General features: G+C 37.2%; 1 protein-coding gene across 3 annotated transcripts in view; it reads left to right on the top strand.

Annotated features, from left to right (window-relative positions):
* ZRANB3 (zinc finger RANBP2-type containing 3) overlaps positions 1-19,900 on the top strand; it is a gene marked incomplete at its 5' end in the record, with an annotated part of 244,581 nt that overhangs the window by 187,683 nt on the left and 36,998 nt on the right. For all 3 annotated transcript variants that reach the window (XM_079709822.1, XM_079709821.1, XM_079709820.1), the window contains 4 exons: positions 3,234-3,353; positions 6,247-6,366; positions 9,570-9,749; positions 10,581-10,733. In XM_079709822.1, the coding sequence (XP_079565948.1) occupies positions 3,234-3,353; positions 6,247-6,366; positions 9,570-9,749; positions 10,581-10,733 (573 nt within the window). The remainder of the gene's footprint in view (positions 1-3,233; positions 3,354-6,246; positions 6,367-9,569; positions 9,750-10,580; positions 10,734-19,900) is intronic.

Below are 19,900 nucleotides of genomic sequence, written 5' to 3'. Positions count from 1 at the left end.
CCCAATATGGAAGATAAAATTTTAGCTCTTTCACCCCTCAGCCCCACCCTCACACCCAGACCTTTCCCCTATTCCCATTCTTCTAACAAAGTGATAGGTAGGGAGGTAAGTAGATTGATAGATTGACAGATCAATCTATCAATAGAAAGAGTTGAAGAGATACAGTTTTACTGATTTTATAGAAATGTATACTAATTTTGGCTTGATCACTATTCACCATGTATATTATTAGAACCATGTTTGTAATATTTACAGATGAACCATGTAATATACTATCGATATACTATGGATATTTTCTTTTTTCTTTTACAACTCATTTTCACTAATTCATCCTCAAACTTTACCTTAGTCGTTCAGTCTTCTCTCAGTACCTTTAAACATTAGAATTGCATTAATTTTATCTTCTTAAGCAAATTTTCCCTGCAGCATTTGATCAGCTGGAGTCTGGACCATTGCTCTTTGGATCTGTTGCAGAGCTCTCATCCAGGGGTTTTTCTTTATTTCTCCTGTGTGCTGAATTACCTCTTTTTTTACATATATATTACTTTCTTTATTTGTTTACTCCGTTGTTTGGCTGGACCACATTCTCTAGTAGCCTCCCAAGAAAGCGTATATTGGAGGTGAATTGTTTGAAACCCCTGCATATTTGAAAATGCCTTTGTTCTACTTTTATAACTGATTTTTAATTTGGCTGGACATAAATTTTTAGTTAGAAATCACTTTTTCTCAAAATTTTCAGTATTGATGTTGAGATATCCAATGCAATTCAAATTTTTTATTTTGTTTTGTTTGTGAAATCTATTCTTCCCCTCTCTGGAAGCTTATAGAATTGTTTGTTTGTTCCCAGTGTTCTAAAATTTCATGATGATGGGCCTCACTCTGGGTCCATTTTCATCCATTGTGAAGGATCTTCAGTGGGCATTTTACAGTTTCCATTTTGGAAACTTACAGCTTTAAGTTCTATAAAATATTCTTAATTTTTTTATTATTTCCTTTTTTCTGTATTGTTTTCTGGAACTTTTATTTTTCATATATTGCCCTCATGGCCTGGTCCTATAATTTTCTTATATTTTATATTTTCTGTATTTTTTCCATCTACTTCCTGGAAGATTTTCTTAGCTTAGTAACCAGTGCACTTTTAATTTCTGCTACTATATTTTTACTTTTCAAGAGTACTCCCCCCACCCCCCCAACTCTTCCCTTTTTTGTAGCATCCTGTTCTTGTTTTATAAATGTCATCTCTTCTAGTTTTTTTCCTCTCTCTGCATAGTTTATCTGTTCCTATAGGTTGCTTTCCATAAATGTCTGGTGATCCTTGGTTGTTTGCTTATATTTACAAGTAAGACATTAAATGCTGACTAGAAGCTCTTCGTGGATATGTCTTGTAAACTATGGCCTTCAATAAAAAGATCTGATTGGGATGTCTTGTTGAGGAACCCCAATATCAATATATTTAGTCTTTTGCCTTTGGTCAGATATTCTAGAAAAGAATCATTTTATATGTTTCTGCTCCCCTGCCTAGAGGACATAAGCCTGTTTGTCTGTTTTGGAACCCTTGGGGATAAGAAGGGGGAGGGGGAGGGAATCTCAGCCTTTATTATGTAACTTTCATTTAATTCCCATGATTTTTGCAGGATGACCACCATCAGTGTAGGATTCCTCCATCTAGATACCCTCTATTTTGCCCTTTCCAGAAAATAAATCTATAGTTTTCTGCCAGGATGGATTGGGAAGTCATCTATTATGTGGACTATGTAGAGAAAGGATATGGATCAGTGTTGCACATATTCAGCTACTTAAACAATCTTTAAAACAATCCTCCTGTTTTAGCCACACCCCCATCCTCACTTCTAGAGGTGACATTTCCTGATCACTTTCAGATCACTCCATTTTAAATAAGGTACTTCTCAACACTCCATACTGGCAGCTTAGGAACTGTCAGGTTGGCTAATCAGTTACCAGGCATCTGTCTACTTTTTAGCTTCCAAAGTTTTGTTGCTATTGATCTGTCTCCAATTTTCTTTTTCTCTATACATTTTTCTATCATTTAAATATAGCACTGAGAAGGAGTGGAGGTTAAATATATTCAGCCTGCTATCTTTTCCCAAAATGTCTAACTAGTTTTTCAGTTAAGAGACACTATATTCATGTTTTAAATTTAATTCATGCTATCCACTTTAAATTTAACTCCTATTTAATTCATCTCATATTGATTTCTTACTCTTAATTGGTAACCTGGCCTCAAGTTAACTAAGAAAACCCTATTCAGTGTGAACTTGTTTGATTTTCTCCCTTCTACCTCACAATTTTTTTGTATCCCTCCCTGTTCTCTCAGACCTCCCTCTTGTGCTCTTAATCTCATTACTCCAGCCTCTTCTGAGACATTCTCCATCCTAGAGGCAAGCTAAATCCCCTCATTTTCCATTTCTCTTAGCCTTTCTGCACCTTCAACAGCCTATTTGTAAATCTACCTAAGTTTCTTACTTTAAAAAAATGAATAGCCTAACTTTTCATAATCTTTAAACTTCAGCCCAGCTTTCTTACTCTTTTTCAGTCTTTCCCACACACAAAAAAATGTCATTTGACTTTTTATCTTCCATTTTCTCCTTCACTCTATTCCACTTAGTCCTCTATATGAGCCCTTTAAAAAAAAAATTTATTTATTTATTTTGACTGTACTAGGTTTTCACTGCAACACGCGGGATCTTCCTTGCAGCATGCGGGATCTTTAGTTGCAGCATGCAGGCTCTTAGTTGCGGCATGCAGACTTCTTAGTTGCAGTATGCATGTGGGATCTAGTTCCCCGACCAGGGATTGAACCCAGGCCCCCTGCATTGGGAGGGCAGAGCCCTACCCACTGGACCACCAGGAAAGTCCCTATATGAGCTTTTTTTGAAAATTACTTTCTAAACAAAACCACCAACCCCTTCCTGGCCACAACCAACTTGACTACCTACTTTCCTTTGAGACTCTTTCCCTGTCTTGTTTTTTAAAATCTAATTCTTATCTTGCTCTTGTTTTACTTCTCAATTTTTTTCCCTCTCTTGTCCCTGTTCTTCTGTGTGCTCCTTTACTTGTGGGCTTCTACTTAAGGCTACCTAGAGAACAAAACAATTAAAAGTTCATAGAAACTTACTGATTTTCCAAGTTTTTCTTGCTTTATTAAAGAAAGTGACATGATTTTTTAATAAACATTTTTATGACATTAATAAGGTTTAACTTTTAATATTTAGGCAGGTGCTGTAAAGGATTATATTAAGATGATGCTTCAGAATGATCCACTTAAATTTCTGGTTTTTGCACATCATTTAAGCATGCTCCAAGCTTGCACAGAAGCCGTCATAGAAAACAAGGTATGTTACCATTTATCTATAAAATACTTCTTAGAATGCAGTTTTTAATATACTAAACATCAATTGTAGTTTTTTTTTTTTTTTTTTTTTTTTTGTGGTACGCCGGCCTCTCACTGTTGTGGCCTCTCCCGTTGCGGAACACAGGCTCCGGAAGCGCAGGCTCAGCGGCCATGGCTCACGGGCCCAGCCGCTCCGCGGCATGCGGGATCTTCCCAGACCGGGGCACGAACCCGTGTCCCCTGCATCGGCAGGCAGACTCTCAACCACTGCACCACCAGGGAAGCCCCTCAATTGTAGTTTTATAACTGAGCTTTTTTGCCTTCTTTAGATGATGGGTTGGTATAATATCTATAAATTATTATTATGTATTTTTATTGCAGATTATACTAATATTATATTTCTGTTGTATTGATAATATACTATTAAGTTTTCCCTTTTATACCAGTCATAATTTTCCACTGATCAAATTATCTGGATTGATTAAAATATGCTGCCTTGATAGGCTATAATGTGAATTCTGGTTTTGTTACTGGACCATTTGAGATTGATATAGGCAGTTAAAATTTTTTGTTTACCAACATGGTGGCCTTAGAATGTGGGTGATTTTGAGGGGAAAAAAAGAACGATTTCAGCCAATTTTAGTGCCCAGCTGCAGTCATACCTTTTAAACTTGCAGGCAGCCTACTCTATAGAATATGATTATTAAGATTTAGTGTAGGTGGGTTTGAAACATATGCCCAGGTAAGCGCCACCAAACCTGCTGGCCTCACTGCATTCTCTTCCGTCCACCTTGTTTTCCAACAGCCCTATCGGCCACAGCATCTGCCATTTTTTCTTTCAGAGTGTAAACCTGGTTATATCCAGTGTAAACCTGTCATATGTGCTAAGGGCTTCCAGAGATGCTCTGAATCGCCCAGAGAAAGTTCCTGACAAATTATATGAGCTTAATATACATGTAGCAGCAGAACCACTTGCCTGTGCAGGTAGATATTTTAAAGGGAGGAATAAAGCCATATTTTTGTAAAACTTTGTATACATATTCAAGCATTTGCTAATATGTTCATTAACATTACCAAAGATGTAATTCTAGTGTTTTCTTCGTAGAAAGATTTATGATAATATGATATAGTAAAGTGCTGTGTATTAAAAGATGCTTTATCATTATCACATAGTATCTGTGAAACACCCTCTGAAGAAGAGTTAATTAGCCTTAGAAATAAATTTTAAATGATTGAACAGTAATGTTAGATTTTTAATTCTGATTCATTACACCTTAAAACCACCGGAATCTTTTCCAAGTGTGTCTCTTCCCACTCCCACTTTACTGGTATGTTTAGAATCCCCTTTAGTGTCACTAAGAGTTAAAAACGTAGGTAAAACTCTCCCTAGCCTGACAATGTGTTTTCTTTAGAAAGACCCTCAGAAGATTCTGTAATCTCCCTTGATGGATATTAAGTGGATCACTGGTCAATTTATATCTGTTTTGTGAAGACATAGAAAGTTGATAAGGGGCATTCTATTTAATGATTAACTTGATGATTCCCTTATAAAACTGAGTATTTGTATGTCTCAACTATTTAAGGCAACGTTTTCCATAAAAGTGCATATAAAAATGAGGCAATTTGAAATTCAGGGCTTATATTTGTTTTTACAAAGTTGAGTAATAAGTTCTTTTTAGCTATTCTAACACACACTGATTGCTCCTTTTTCTCAACTCACATCGTTCTTAAAAGATAGCACTGTTCAGTTTAGCATTTGATGTTTCCTCACTTTGTAAAAATGTATTTGGGTGTCTTGGTTCCCTGCCTCAGTGGAGATGACCATGTCACATATTTCTTTTAAGTTTAATAATGCGAGAAAAGAGAACTCAAATGGTACATTAAAAAAAAATGTTTTCCCAGTTAATGTTGCGACATTTCAGGACTACTCTTCATGAATCCCTAATACATGGGCAGAATCTTCTTTTTCTTTTCTCACATGTCTGACTTTATTTTTACTTTGGAATTAGTGATCCTGTTACTTTAGAATTAGTCATCCTGTTACTTTAGAATTAGTCTGATCCATGATTTAAAGTTTGCTTATTAATTTACATAGAATGTTACTGATAACAACATTAGCTTAATCCAGTAATGATTATAGAGCTCCTATTATATCTGTGGCATCACACTTGGCGTTGATGTTATGAAGATGAATTAGACATAGATCCCACTCTCAAGTAGCTTAAAAAGTTTAAAAATACAAAATTGTTATAAGAAGCTATTAAGAAATCTGGTTAAGATTCTTCTCGTATTGGCCTTTCTCACCTTCTGAGATGACCCACACTCTGTCTGGGGAGTGTTTCTCTCTGAATAAATCCGCTTCTTGCCTATCACTTTGTCTCTCACTGAATTCTTTCTGCGATGAGACATCAAGACCCTGAGCTTCATTAAGTCCTGACACCAGCTAGACCAACTCCCACTCATTGTCAACACCATTGGGGACGCCTTCTGTGCCGTTTCTTAGCAACAACTTTTTGGGCACTATCATCTGGTTGGGAGACTGCCTTGGAAGGGATAACATTTAAAATCGATCCAGAACTTCTACTCCTGAATACATACTTCAGATAAACTGACACAGGAACACAAAGGGACAGAGACATCTGTGAAGGTATTCCCTGCAGCACAGTTTGCAATACCCCAGAACTGGAAACAACTGTCTATCAAACAACAAATAAAGTACTATGATATTAGTAAAAACAAAAAAAATTCTTCTTGTGTAACATTTACTAATCTGTCATCTTCACCAGTTTCTGTTTTATTACGTGAACATAAAAATAAGCTGTAAAATATGTATAATAAGATGGATGCATAGGAGCTTGTCCTAATTTTGCCATTTCCCTTGTTGTTGGTGGTAGACTCGTTACATTAGGATTGATGGAAGTGTTCCATCTTCAGAAAGAATACATCTGGTTAATCAGTTTCAGAAGGATCCTGGGACTCGTGTGGCTATCCTAAGCATTCAGGCTGCTGGTCAGGTAAGAAGTTTCAGGTCTAAATTTGATAATGAATTGTTGAGATGATGAAAATGTCAAGATGATTAACCATAACTATAACTTTATATCTGGTGTGATAAATATTCATTCTACTTTGGAGAGTGCTAGAAAGTGTAACAGAAGGAGACCTCAACACCTCTGACTAAGCTTCCTAAATTTTCAAGGAGAGGATTTCCTAAAAGAATATAGTTAATGTGATTATAATACTTTTCCATGATCTTTTCCTTCCTTTGAATTTGCATAGACTTTTCTCATCCCTTTCTTTATAGCACTTATCTGACTTGGTTGTTTTCATCAGAGTCTGTGAGGCAAGGTGGCCTGAGGGAAAAGAACTCTTCTGTCTTTCTGAACTTTTAATGGAGTGCCCTTGGTTTGTCCTTTAGAATTAGGTTTGGCTGCAAGTAAATGAAAACCCAAATTAAGAATGACTTAAATCACAAAGTTTTATTCTCTGATATAGGCAGTCTAAGGCTAGCATGGTAGTTTCTTAGCACTTAGGCCCCTTCTGGTTTTCTGCTTTACCACTCCTAGCAGATATCTCTTTTTTTTTAATTTAATTTAATTTAATTTAATTTTTTTTATACAGCAGGTTCTTATTTGTCATCCATTTTATACACATCAGTGTATACATGTCAATCCCAATCACCCAATCACACCACCATCCCCACCCCCCACAGCTTTCCCCACTTGGTGTCCATACGTTTGTTCTCTACATCTGTGTCTCAATTTCTGCCCTGCAAACCAGTTCATCTGTACCATTTTTCTAGGTTCCACATATATGCATTAATATACGATATTTGTTTTCCACTTTCTGACTTACTTCACTCTCTGTGACAGTCTCTAGGTCCATCCACATCTCTACAAATGACCCAATTTCGTTCCTTTTTATGGCTGAGTAATATTCCATTGTATATATGTACCACACCTTCATTATCCATTCGTCCGTCGATGGGCATTTAGGTTGCTTCCATCTAAGAGGGCTGCTAAAGCTTATCCATCATATCTGCGATCCAGGCAGTTTACTGGAGAAAGGCATGCTATATCTCACTGGCCTGCAGTTAGTCCCAGGGCCACAACTAACTTCAAGGGAAGTTGGAGAAATTAACCGTTATTCCAATTAGTCATAATAAACATCAGGTGTCACATTACAAAGGAATAAGAAAAGAATAGATATTAGTCTCTGCCACCCTATGTAAGAGGGGATCCTTCTGGATGTCTTTCCTACTAACATTCTAAAATATTTTGATATAAATGTCTAAGCCAGGATATTTAACGTAGGGGAAAGTAATTGAGCATATTGCTGTTAAATATCCAACCTGCTATATGGCATATGTGGCAGCTTCTGTGGATTCTGGAATCCGGACCAGGGCCAAAGTTCTCCTTTTACCGAGCTAATTGATGTACATAAAATTGTATATATAGAGAGAATCCATGAGGATGAAGAAGTTCTAGAACTAACTCACTAGGAGTTCTAGCCAAAAAGAGGGTTGTCTCAACACTTTCCTCATGTTGGATTAAGTTTCCAGTAATCTAGTTTTATGTCTGTTAGAATATTTCAGCCATAGAGAATATCATCAAAAAGAGCTTAAAAGTAGAAATGGAATACTGATAGCTCAGAAGAAGATAAGTAGGAGGAAGCTGGGTAGGAGAGTCTTGGAGTGACCTGATAAAAGACTTTCGGAAATTAAGATTTTGCAAGGCACTCACATTTTATTCAAGGCTGTACTCCTGAAGACCTTGTATAGTTCAAAACTCATATACTTGAATACTAATATCTTCATAGCAATAAAGGAAGGTATTGTAGAAAGGGCTTTGTTTTGGAGGTTTGTGACTCTTCCATTGTAATTTAGTAGCATCTTTTTTTTTTTGGCCATGCAGCGCCACAGGTGGGATATTAGTTCCCCGACCAGGGATCGAACCACGCCCCTGCAGTGGAAGCACAGAACTTTATTCACTGACTGCCAGGGAAGTCCAATTTAGTAGCATCTTTGTGTGACGTTGATCCTGCCAACGTCAACATGGATTCTTGTATGGTCATATGATACTTTTTACACACTTAAAGGTGTCCATCTTTAAATATCAATAATACTTAATTTTTCTGCATTATCTCTCAATACGTGTGGCATTTTATATCCTAAATAGCAGCACAGTTTAGCATGGTGTTTATTTGACTCTCTCCATGTTTTTATTACTTCTAAGTTCTGTTCCGAAGTAGTTGATCTTCAGCTTGAGAACTGATGCCACCATTTAATGAATGCTAGTATGATGGTATGTGATATAAAAATATTTCAAGTTAAAATAACATATCAAAATAACAGCACAGCAGTCACAAAAGTCACTTACAGAAGTTCCAGTACACGTGAACAACAGCATAGATTGGATTAGATGACACTTCCAAAGTATAGTAGGTATTTCTGCTGACCACCTAATGTCACTTACTACTATGTGGCAATAGCATAATTATGGTCCACATTTCACTCGGCCTCTCCACTTTAAAGTCATGCATTTTTGGACACATTTTTAGTTTGAGGAGATTTTCATTATTTCATATACTAATTGTAAAACAAGACTTAGTTCATATTTTTAATGTTACACTATTTCAAACTGATATAAAATGCAATTGCACAAAAATGCAGTTGTGTTTTATACATCAAGATACAAGTCAGTAAATGTCAGTCTTTGGGATGCAACATGAGAAATTCCATAGAAAGAAAAGAGTGTGACTGTAGACATGATTTTCTTGCTTTATAGAACAGCAGTATGAATTAAATGAATAGAGGATGTCATTGCTGTCATAGTTGCCATGGATACCATGTGTTAGAAATTATATTCTCATTTATAATATATTTTATTAGATTTTCCAGTGTTAATGTGAATCAAGTCTTCTTCAGAGGACAAAGTGATTTTGTTTATATATGTATCCATTAAACTGACTTTTGAAATATTGAAGTACCTTTTAAATGTGTTCTTTGTAGTTCACCTGGCTATCTTGCAATAAGCAGTCTTCATTTGCCTTTCATGAATTAAATTTTCTTAATTTGGCTTAAAATGAAAGACTCCTTTGTTTTTAAGTCCTTCAGTGTTCTCTTGTCCATTGAACATACTCAGAAGACTTTATTATATATGGCTCTATGCTAAATTCTCAGCTTATTTGCATCTCAGTTTCTTCACTTTATTTCGCTTAGGGTTTGACATTTACTGCTGCAACTCATGTTGTATTTGCTGAGTTGTACTGGGACCCTGGACACATAAAACAAGCAGAAGACCGTGCTCACCGGATTGGACAGTGCAGTTCTGTGAATATTCACTACCTTATTGCAAATGGGACTCTAGACACCCTTATGTGGGGAATGTTGAACCGCAAGGTAAAGCTTGAATTTAAACCAGGTTACCACTTACTCATTATTACCCATAGCCTGCATGAGTTAAGAGGCTGAGTTGTAGTGTTTTCAGGCAAAGGATATCGAAGTACACTGAGATATTGATGTTGATAGGGACCAAGTCCAGAAAAGGCTTCAATTGGTAGTACTCTACCTGCTATCCTCGGTCATGAGAGACAGACATGAATTTATGTGTGTTCCTATTGTCTTCCAAGCCCTTCTTCAACCATTTTAGCAGCTAGGGGAGGATGAGCTAGTAAGGAACTAAAATGCTTTCAAACCCCTTAGCTTTTTGTAAGCTAAGAATAAACCCTTCTTCAACAGGATTTTTGAGTTCCGGGCTAAATTTTGGACAGAGGACAGCCTATACCCGGATTCTAGAAAAGGTATTAGGGATGTTGCTTGCTCTGTCCACTCAGCTGTCTCTTCTCCCCAGCCTTGAGGGATGTTTATAGAAAGGACTTGACTAAGGTCTAGAGGATGGCTTTCAAGCACTGAGTATAGATATTCAAAATGGCCAATCATATGTATGTTCAATTTCAAAGTTTATAAATATTAGAATAAAAGTTTTTATGAGAAAAGCAAATAGTATAGCTTCTCTAGTTAACCTTTTCCTCATTAAGCATAGGAATCATTGACTTGGCAATTTGGTTGTAATTATAAATAATTATATTACTAAAGCCCTTGATACGTTGAAACAGTAAGATTTTCCTTATTGGATTGCTTGTGATTTAAATGCAAAATCAAGTTACTACTTAGTAAATGTCAGCTGTGAGGTGACCTGTTGTAAAATTCATGCATTTTATCATCTTACAGGCTCAGGTTACAGGGAGCACACTGAATGGTAGGAAGGAAAAACTTCAGGCTGAGGAGGGTGATAAGGAAAAATGGGATTTCCTGCAGTTTGCTGAAGCTTGGACTCCAAATGAAAAGTCTGAAGAGCTCAGGAATGAAATGTTGTTCACTCATGTAAGATTATATGACATTCTTTTCAATTTTTTTAATATATAACTTTATCATATATTGTTTTAAATAGCAATTTTCAATTCATGCTATTGAAAGGAGCCTCCGCATAAAGGTGGAAAAACTTTAAGAACTAAAAGATGACTTTGATATAAGGAGGCTGCAACAGTGGTTTGTATCTTCCAACAGTTACAGATCAGTGCTTATTGTTCATGTCCTTAAAAAAACAAGCTAAGTAGAATCCAGCCTTAAGAAGAAAATATGGGAGACTATCTCTGTGACCCTGAGGGTAGGGAAAGATGTATTAAATTTGCCACAAAAAGTAGCATACACAAGTCACATACTCAGTAAAGATATTTGCATTACAGTGTCCAAAGTATGTAAAGAATTTATACAATTCAATTAGTAAAGCAAACAAGCCAACAGAAAAATAGGCAAACAATGTGAGTATCAGAGACCAGAATAGAAAAAAACATGAAAAGAAACTAGCTTCACCAAAATAAGACAAATTCATAAGGGTACCCTGTTCTCTTTACAATTAGTATGTAACCTGTGGTGTGATACTTTGAGATCACGTGACTATCCTGTTCCCCAAACCTTTCACACAGTGGTTTTAGCATTCATTGATCTTTGCCTGAACCAGTTTTGAAATAGTGTTTTTTCCAATTCCATTATTGCTTCTTTATTTATTAGCTGTTCTGTGAAGAAAAGCTTCTCATTTAAAAGAAATATCATTATGAACATGGGCATTCTATTATTATTATTTAGTGTGTTATAAACTTTGCCTTTTTTTTTTTTTTAAAGATCTGGTTAGTGGAAGCTCCTTTATTTTATGTTATGTTTTGGTTTGGTTTTTTTGTTGTTTTGGGGGTTTTTCTATTGAAGTATAGTTGATTTACAATATTGTGTTAGTTTCAGGTCTAAAGCAAAGTGATTCAGTATATATATATATATATATATATATATATATATATATATATATATATTCAGATTATTTTCCATTATAGGATCTTACAAGATATTGAATATTGAATAACACAGTTCCCTGTGTTATACAGTAGGATCTTGTTGTTTATCTATTTTATGTATGGTAGTTTGTATCTGTTAATCCCATACTCCTAATTTATCCCTCCCCTCCCTCCCTTTGGTATTCATAAGTTTGTTTTCTATCTGTGAGTCTGTTTCTGTTTTTCAAATAAGTTCAATTGTATTATATTTTAGATTCTACATATAAGTGATAATCATATGATACTTGTCTTTCTCTGTCTTACTTCACTTAGTATGATAATCTCTAGGTTTATCCACGTTGCTGCAAATGGCATTATTTCATTCTTTTTTATGGCTGAGTAGTATTCCACTGTGTGTGTTTGTGTGTGTGTGTATGCCACAATTTCTTTAATCCATTCATCTGTCAGTGGATATTTAGGTTGCTTCCATGTCTTGGCTATTGTAAGTAGTGCTGCAATGAACATTGGGGTGCATGTATCTTTTTGAATTAGAGTTTTCTCCAGATATATGCCCAGTAGTGGGATTGCTGGATCATATGGCAACTCTATTTTTAGTTTTTTGAGGAACCTCCATACTGTTTTCCATAGTGGCTGCACCAATTTACACTCCCACCAACAGTATAGGAGGGTTCCCTTTTCTCCACACCCGCTCCAGCATTATTTGTGTGTGTGTATATATATATGTATTATTTGTGTGACATATATATATACCACATATAAGTGATATCATATGATATTTGTCTTTCTCTATCTGACTTACTTCACTTACTATGATAATCTCTAGGTCCATCCATGTTGCTAAAAATGGCATTATTTCATTCTTTTTTTCATTTTTAATGTGGCTGAGTGGTATTCCATTGTATATATATACCACATCTTCTTAAACATGGGCATTTGGATTGCTTCTGTATCTTGGCTCTTATAAATAGTGCTTCTATGAACATTGGAGTACATTATCTTTTCCAATTAGAGTTTTCGTCTTTTCCAGATATATGCCTGGGAGTGGGATTGCAGGATTTTTTTTTTTTTTTTTTTTTTTTTTGCGGTATGTGGGCCTCTCACTGTTGTGGCCTCTCCCGCTGCAGAGCACAGGCTCCGGATGCGCAGGCCCAGCGGCCATGGCTTACGGGCCAAGCCGCTCCGCGGCACGTGGGATCCTCCCAGACCGGGGCACAAACCCGCGTCCCCTGCATTGACAGGCGGACTCCCAACCACTGCGCCACCAGGGAAGCCCAGGATTTCTTATTTGTAGACTTTTTAATGATGGTCATTCTGACTGGTGTGAGGTGGTACCTCATTCCTACAACCAAACAATTCCATTGCTAGGGATATATTCTCCTGTGTGTGTATAAGGGTACATGTATAAGGATGTGTACCAAGTCATTTTTTAGAATGCAAAAAATTGGAAACAACCAAAATGCCTATCAGTAGGAGAATGGCTACATAAGTTGTCATAAGATACTACTTAGAAGTTAACATGAATGAATTAGGTTTATATGCATTAACATGATCAGATTTTGGAAACATAATGTTAGTTTTTTAAATGCAGAGCATACACACAAATATTATGTACTTATGAATACATATATATGTCATAAGATATGTAAACAAAGATTGGAAGAATACATAATAAATTTATTGCCTCTGGAACAGGAGGAGAATGGGTCTGGGAAGACTAAAAATGTGGTAGCAGCTTTATCAGAAATATTTTATTTAAAAAAGTATCAGAAGTAAATATTATAATATTAGTACTTATAAATTTTGAATGGTGGGTATATGGATATTTGTTATATTCTCTGTACAGTAACAAATGCTTTTTGGAGGCCATATATAAACTGAATAAGAAATAATAGAGAAGCTTATAGTCATTCAAACTGTCTGCTTTTTTCCTAGCCCTTCTGGAGCAATATAGTGTGAGAGTTATGGGTAGTTTAATTTTAATTTTTGAAAGAATTGATCAGATATTATAGGAATTAAATTGAAGTCTGTACACATTTTCTCATAATGCAAAATTAAAATTTTAATGTCAAGTTTAGTTCCATAAAAACATGTTTTTTATGTGGAATCTTACTAAGTTTTTTATGTATCCTATTTGGAGGGCTAGTACATTTTTCTTTTCTAGAATACTAGAATGCCATTCTGTCAAATTTGCTAAAAAAAAAAATAGAAGAATTATTTCTAAGACATTTTTCTTTTATTTTAAAAACTTTTCTTTTAGTAGTGCTTATTATATTATATTTTGGTCTATAAAAATCAATAGATATCCTAGGTATTTAAAAAATATATAACTAAAACCATGATTTGTAGCTGTTCTTTCTCTAAAATTCCCTGTTGAACTATGTCTGAGTTCGTTTCTAAGATAAATATTAAGAACTTGAAACACATCTTCCTACATTTATACATGTTTATTGTTTTTAAGTGTCTCTGAAGAAAAATGTATATCTGTGTACAAAGTTTAAAAAAAAATTGCCTAGTCACCCTTACCAAATCTTGCTTTCCTAAATTAGGTGTTTATCTTTCATAGTTCAGTGTTACCTTGCACAGATTTCTCAATGCATGTCTTTTACACAGATGGTTTTATATAAACTGGAATCTTGTAATGTGGAGACCATTTGTTCAGTTTGCTTTGTTTTGCTTTGTATTTGTTTTTGTTTCTTTGTTTGTTGGCCAGGATGTGAAGTGTGTTTTAAAGGACCTTAGGTGAGGTTGCTGCTCATCGGTTTGTCTTTATACCCTCTGGCTTCATGCATCTTAAGAAATGTTGAATTTGTTGAGAGATCCTAAGGAAATTCAACCAACATGTTTTTCTTTTGAATGTTTCCAGAATTTCAGCATTTCCTATGGGAATTTTTCTATCTATAATGATGTCTTTCAGATCCTTTTTTAAAGCCTTTTAAAAAAATTGCCTACATTTAGCACTTTTAGGATACTTCCAATTTTGCCGATTAAACTTTGCCAAATTAACTAATTTTGCCCATTGTCATCAAAAACTTGTTTAACTAAAATGTTGCTAACAGTTCTAATTGGATGGTTTTTAACAGCTTATGAATATTTCTGTAGTGTCATCATTTTAAGGAATGTTCATTTTATCTCTGTCCCGGCATCTGGCTGCTGCAGCTGGAGGTTAAAGCTGGGGCAAAGAAGAGGGACCTTCCAAGGCCAGAGGAACAGACTATGTGTTAGTCAGTGCATGGCTCAGCCCAGGCCGTCAGCTCTAGAGAAAGAGAGACCAGGAGGCTGAAACAGGAGGAGACCGGGGTGCGGAGAGTGAGCCTGCAGGGCAGAGAGAGGATGAACTGAGGCAGAAAGAGTCAGGAGACTCCAGGTCCCTGGGTCCCTAGTTCCCCATAGTCGTCTTAACCCTCCCAGTATCATCACATTCAAAATGTTGTGGACTCTATAAATGATTTTTAGAAGGCCAGTAAATGTGGTAAATTTGGCAAGTTGGTCTTCAGTGAATTGGGTTTCAGGTGGATTGACTTTCAGCATATGGGCTTTTGGCAAATTGTTTTCTGTGAATTAACCTAGAGCTAATATTAGCATGATTATGGGTCCTGGGGACAGAGAGACCTCTGGTTAGGAAGAAGAGGAGGAGAATGAGAGAATATTTTCCTGAAAAAAATTTTTATATTAGTTTTGTTCTTTCCTGCCTTATTTCTCCCCTGGGGTTCATTCAGAACGGCATTATTTTTGTCTCCCTCCTCTCTTAATCAGAATTCTCTGTCTGTCACATAACTCAGCTAATTTATTGGGATTTTTAAAATGTATGGGGCTTCCCTGGTGGCGCAGTGGTTGAGAGTCCGCCTGCCGATGCAGGGGGCACGGGTTCGTGCCCTGGTCCGGGAGGATCCCACATGCCGCGGAGCGGCTGTGCCCGTGAGCCATGGCCGCTGAGCCTGCGCGTCCAGAGCCTGTGCTCCGCAACGGGAGAGGCCACAACAGTGAGAGGCCCGCGTACCGCAAAAAAAAAAAAAAAAAAGTTTGGAACTGGGGCTAGTACTCTACCAGTATATATGGATATAGGTGTACTGGCTGTTAAATGTTAAGTATTTTGGTAAAGGTACATAGCCACTTCTTCAGTCCCTTCACTGTACTCCCTCACCCCACTGCTAGGGCCTCCTGGACCTCCTCGTGATCCTGCACAGCTTGGGCCTCTAGGAGTCTGGTTCATACCCCTGCTGTAGCTGTTGTTAAGTATTTAAATAACACCCTGCATGGAATTAATCACACAAATGTATGAGTCACAATTCTTTACCCATCCTAGATATATTTACATTTTTAAAGCAGTATTTATTAACCCAAATGAAGCTCAAATTGAAGTCCAACTCAAATGAAAAGAAATAATTCCACCACCACAAGGAAAGCCTAGGTGGCTATCCCTTCAGTAACCAGTCCCGCCTGGGAGTCCATCACCAGGGTGACTGTCTCAGATGCGATCCACTTTCTCAAGCTTCTTCCTTTATTCTGTGTTTGAATGTGCATGGCTTCTAAGTACTCTTGGTTTTGCAGTGTTTTGATTTTCCTACATTGGCTTCCATGGAGTGATAAAGTAGGGCATCTCCAGATGGAAGGAGAGAAAGGTATGAGCTATATTAGTCTATATTGTCATTTCCAAGTAATTAAAGGCTGTTTCTGAATAAAATTGAATGAGTGGAGTATTCAAATAGGAAGCCTGCCTCTCTAATTTTCATTTTTTCCTGCCATCATTTCAGGGGTATCCCTTCTTTTAGCCATAGCTGTGGGAAATTGGGCCCTTCCGTTAACCTCTTTAGGACCTTTTCCGGTCCTCTTTTGGCCCATAATGGATAAGAGCCAGCAGCAGCATTTATGCAGCCATTTAAGTCCCTAGATCACTAGATGGATTCTGAGGTCCCTTTCATTTATTTTATATATATATAAAATAATGTATCTGAAGAGAAACTTGGTGTGTAAGAGATTCATAGATAAGCAAAAGAAAGGACTCTAACTTAATATGGGTAACAAGTCCAGCTCCTGCGTAGGATAAATCTTCTTTCTGCTTGGTTTCTCTTCTCTAAATCTCGCTGAGCCAGAGCTGCTTCCATCTCATTACTTCAGACAGTAGTTCTCTTTCCATTTTGGAACAGATCTCTAGATAGTTCCCAAATTTAGCCACACTGGTCTCTGCTTTCCCTCAGCAGTTGTTTTCATTTTGTAGGCTTTTAGTTCAATTATCTCCCGATTTTCCTTTCTTCTCACTAGCTTCTCCCTGGTTGTCTAATCTTCCTTTCCTTGTGGTAGTACTTACATCTTTGACCTGGCTCACACCCTGCCTTTTCTCTGTCATAATCATCCTTAAGTCCCCTGGTCTGCTGTCCTCAAGACCACCTAGAACATTCTTCACCCAAAGCAAATTTACATTTGAAACACCCGTATTTGCATTAAAAATATACAGGATGATTACTGGTCTGCTGAAAAAAAGTTCTATGTAGTTGAAAAGGAACTCTTTTTGTAAAAATTTATTTATTTTATTTACATATTTGGCTGCATTGGGTCTTTGTTGCTGCGCGTGGGCTTTCTCTAGATGTGGGGAGCAGGGGCTACTCTTCATTGCAGTGCGTGGGCTTCTCACTGCGGTGGCTTCTCTTGTTGCAGAGCACGGGCTCTAGGCACGCGGGCTCAGTAGTTGTGGCTCGCAGGCTCTAGAGCACAGGCTCAGTAGTTGTGGCGCACGGGCTTAGTTGCTCCACGGCATATGGCATTTTCCCAGAGCAGGGCTCAAACCCATGTCCCCTGCATTGGCAGGCGGATTCTTAACCACTGAGCCACCAGGGAAGTCCCTGAAAATGAGAACTCTTAAGCACACTGTGAAATTTAAAAATATGCCCCAAAAATTCAAAAACAAACTTAACATTTTTTATTAAATGCCAACATTGTACAAAATGTTTGTTTCGTTGTGGGCTAAGAAACGCAAATAAGAAATTCTCTCATACATATAAAAAATAACCTTGTTTCCCACATATTGTCTACTTTTAAAAACGGTGACAGCAAAAAGAAAGTTGACCACAGGAGCTCTATATTCATGAAGTATAAATCATTCTTATCCAAAATCTCTTGTTTCTCAGTATGCTAAAGCACTACTTTCTTGAAGGTAACACATCTTAAATTAGAATATTTGTTTAATATGTATTTTAAAATTCAAACCATTATGTAAACATGTAATTAGTTTGCATAATTGCCTAATAATAAGGACAAGAGGGTAGCCTCATTGTTATGGATAGAGACATAAATATCTCTGTCACAGCTTACGTCATATAGTGCTGTTATTAGGCATTTTTCTTGTTTACCTTTATGACTTCAGTTCACTCAGTGAAAATAATTAACATGTACTGAGTATTCCCCATAGCCACTGTGCCAAGCCCTTAACACTCATGACCTTATTTAACCTTCACAGCTACACCATAAGGCAGATACTGTTACCGTGCCCCCACTAAAGCTCAGAAAGATTAAATTGCCTGCCCAAGTTCATACAGCCAGTAAGTAGCAGAGTTGGGATTTGAACTCAGGCCTTTTTGCTGCAAAGTCTACCTTCATAACCTTGACAAACTATACTAGATACATTGGAGTTAGCCCATTGTGGATCAACAATTATTTGTGGAATGAAAAGAACATTGAAACACTTCAGTTTGGTTAGCTAGTGTTTATGGGATGTTTACTACTGTTACCGACCAGGGTTCTTGGCCTCCTTAATCAATAGAAATTGATCAGAGGCCAGACAAGAAATTCAGGCAAGGCTTTATTGGGGCCCCTGCTGCAGCAGCGGGGGCAGTGAGAACAAGCAACAGCTTCCCTTGCTTGCTTGCTCGCTCAGGGGGAGTGAGCTGGATCCTTATGTGGGGTGAGGGTAGGGGTGTGTCCAGGGGTCAGGCCAGAGCAGGGGCTTAGGTGGTCTGCCCACCCCTTAGGTGGTGTACGGAGCATGTGCAGTCGCTGCTTTTGCTCCCGACCCCCTGCTTTTGCTCCCGGCTCTTCAGAAGTGGCAGTTGGGCTTTTTGGTCTTTGCATCTTGGTGTCCATAATTTGCCCCAACTGCCATGCACACAGTTATTTTTAGTTTCTTATAGTTTCTTTGTATTTTGTTGCTGGAGGAAACGTTTGTTCAGGTGCAAGCATTGTAGCAAAGGGTCCCAGGTCCCATATCCCAGCCTGTCTTACTATGTACAGGGTATTCAAAGATTATTCATTATATAAATAGTTATTAAGATTATTATGTATAACTGTTTCACGTTGCTGTACAGCAGAAACTAACACAACATTGTAGGGACTTCCCTGGTGGTCCAGTGGGTAAGACTCCGAGCTCCCAGTGCAGGGGGCCCAGGTTCGATCCCTGGTCGGGGAACTAGTTCCCACATGCATGCCTCAACTAAAGATCCCACATGCCACAACAAAGATCACGCATGCCACAACTAAGACCCGGCACAGACAAGAGAAAGAAAGAATCATCTTTCCCCCAAAAAAAAGAAAGGAAAGAAACTAACACAACATTGCAAGTCAGCTATACTCCAATAAAAATTAATTTTAAAAAAGATTATATGAAATGCAAATCAAAACCACAAGGAGATACCACTTCACACCCACTAGAATGACTAAAATTAAAAAGACAGACAACATGTATTGGCACAGATGCAGAGAAATTAGAACATTTATACACTGCCGGCAGGAATGGAAAATGGTGCAGCCATTTTGAAAAACAGCCTGACAGTTTCTTAAATGTAAAAACACAGATTTAATGTATGACCCAGCAATTCTGTACTCCTAAGGGAGTTAGAAACATATATCCACATAAAACCTTGTACATAAATGTCATAGCAGCATGACTCATAATAGCCAAAAAATTGAGAACAGTCCAAATGTCCATCAGTTGATGAACGGATAAACAAAATATGGTATATATATCCATACAATGGAATATTATTCAGCCATAAAAAGGAGTGAAGTTCTGATGCATGCTACAACATAGATGAATCCTGAAAACGTTATGCTAAGTGAAAGAAGACAGACACAAAAGGCCACATATTGTTTGGTTCCGTTTATATTTAGTGGCCAGAATAGGCAAATACATAGAGATATAAAGTAGATTAGTGGTTGGTTGCTTGAGGGAGGGAGGGATGGGAAGAGGCTGCTTACTTGGTATGGGGTTTCTTTTTG

Source organism: Hyperoodon ampullatus (genome assembly GCF_949752795.1).
Source record: "Hyperoodon ampullatus genome assembly, chromosome: 8".
NCBI lineage: Eukaryota > Metazoa > Chordata > Mammalia > Artiodactyla > Ziphiidae > Hyperoodon > Hyperoodon ampullatus.
This window is presented reverse-complemented; position numbering and strand designations above follow the sequence as displayed.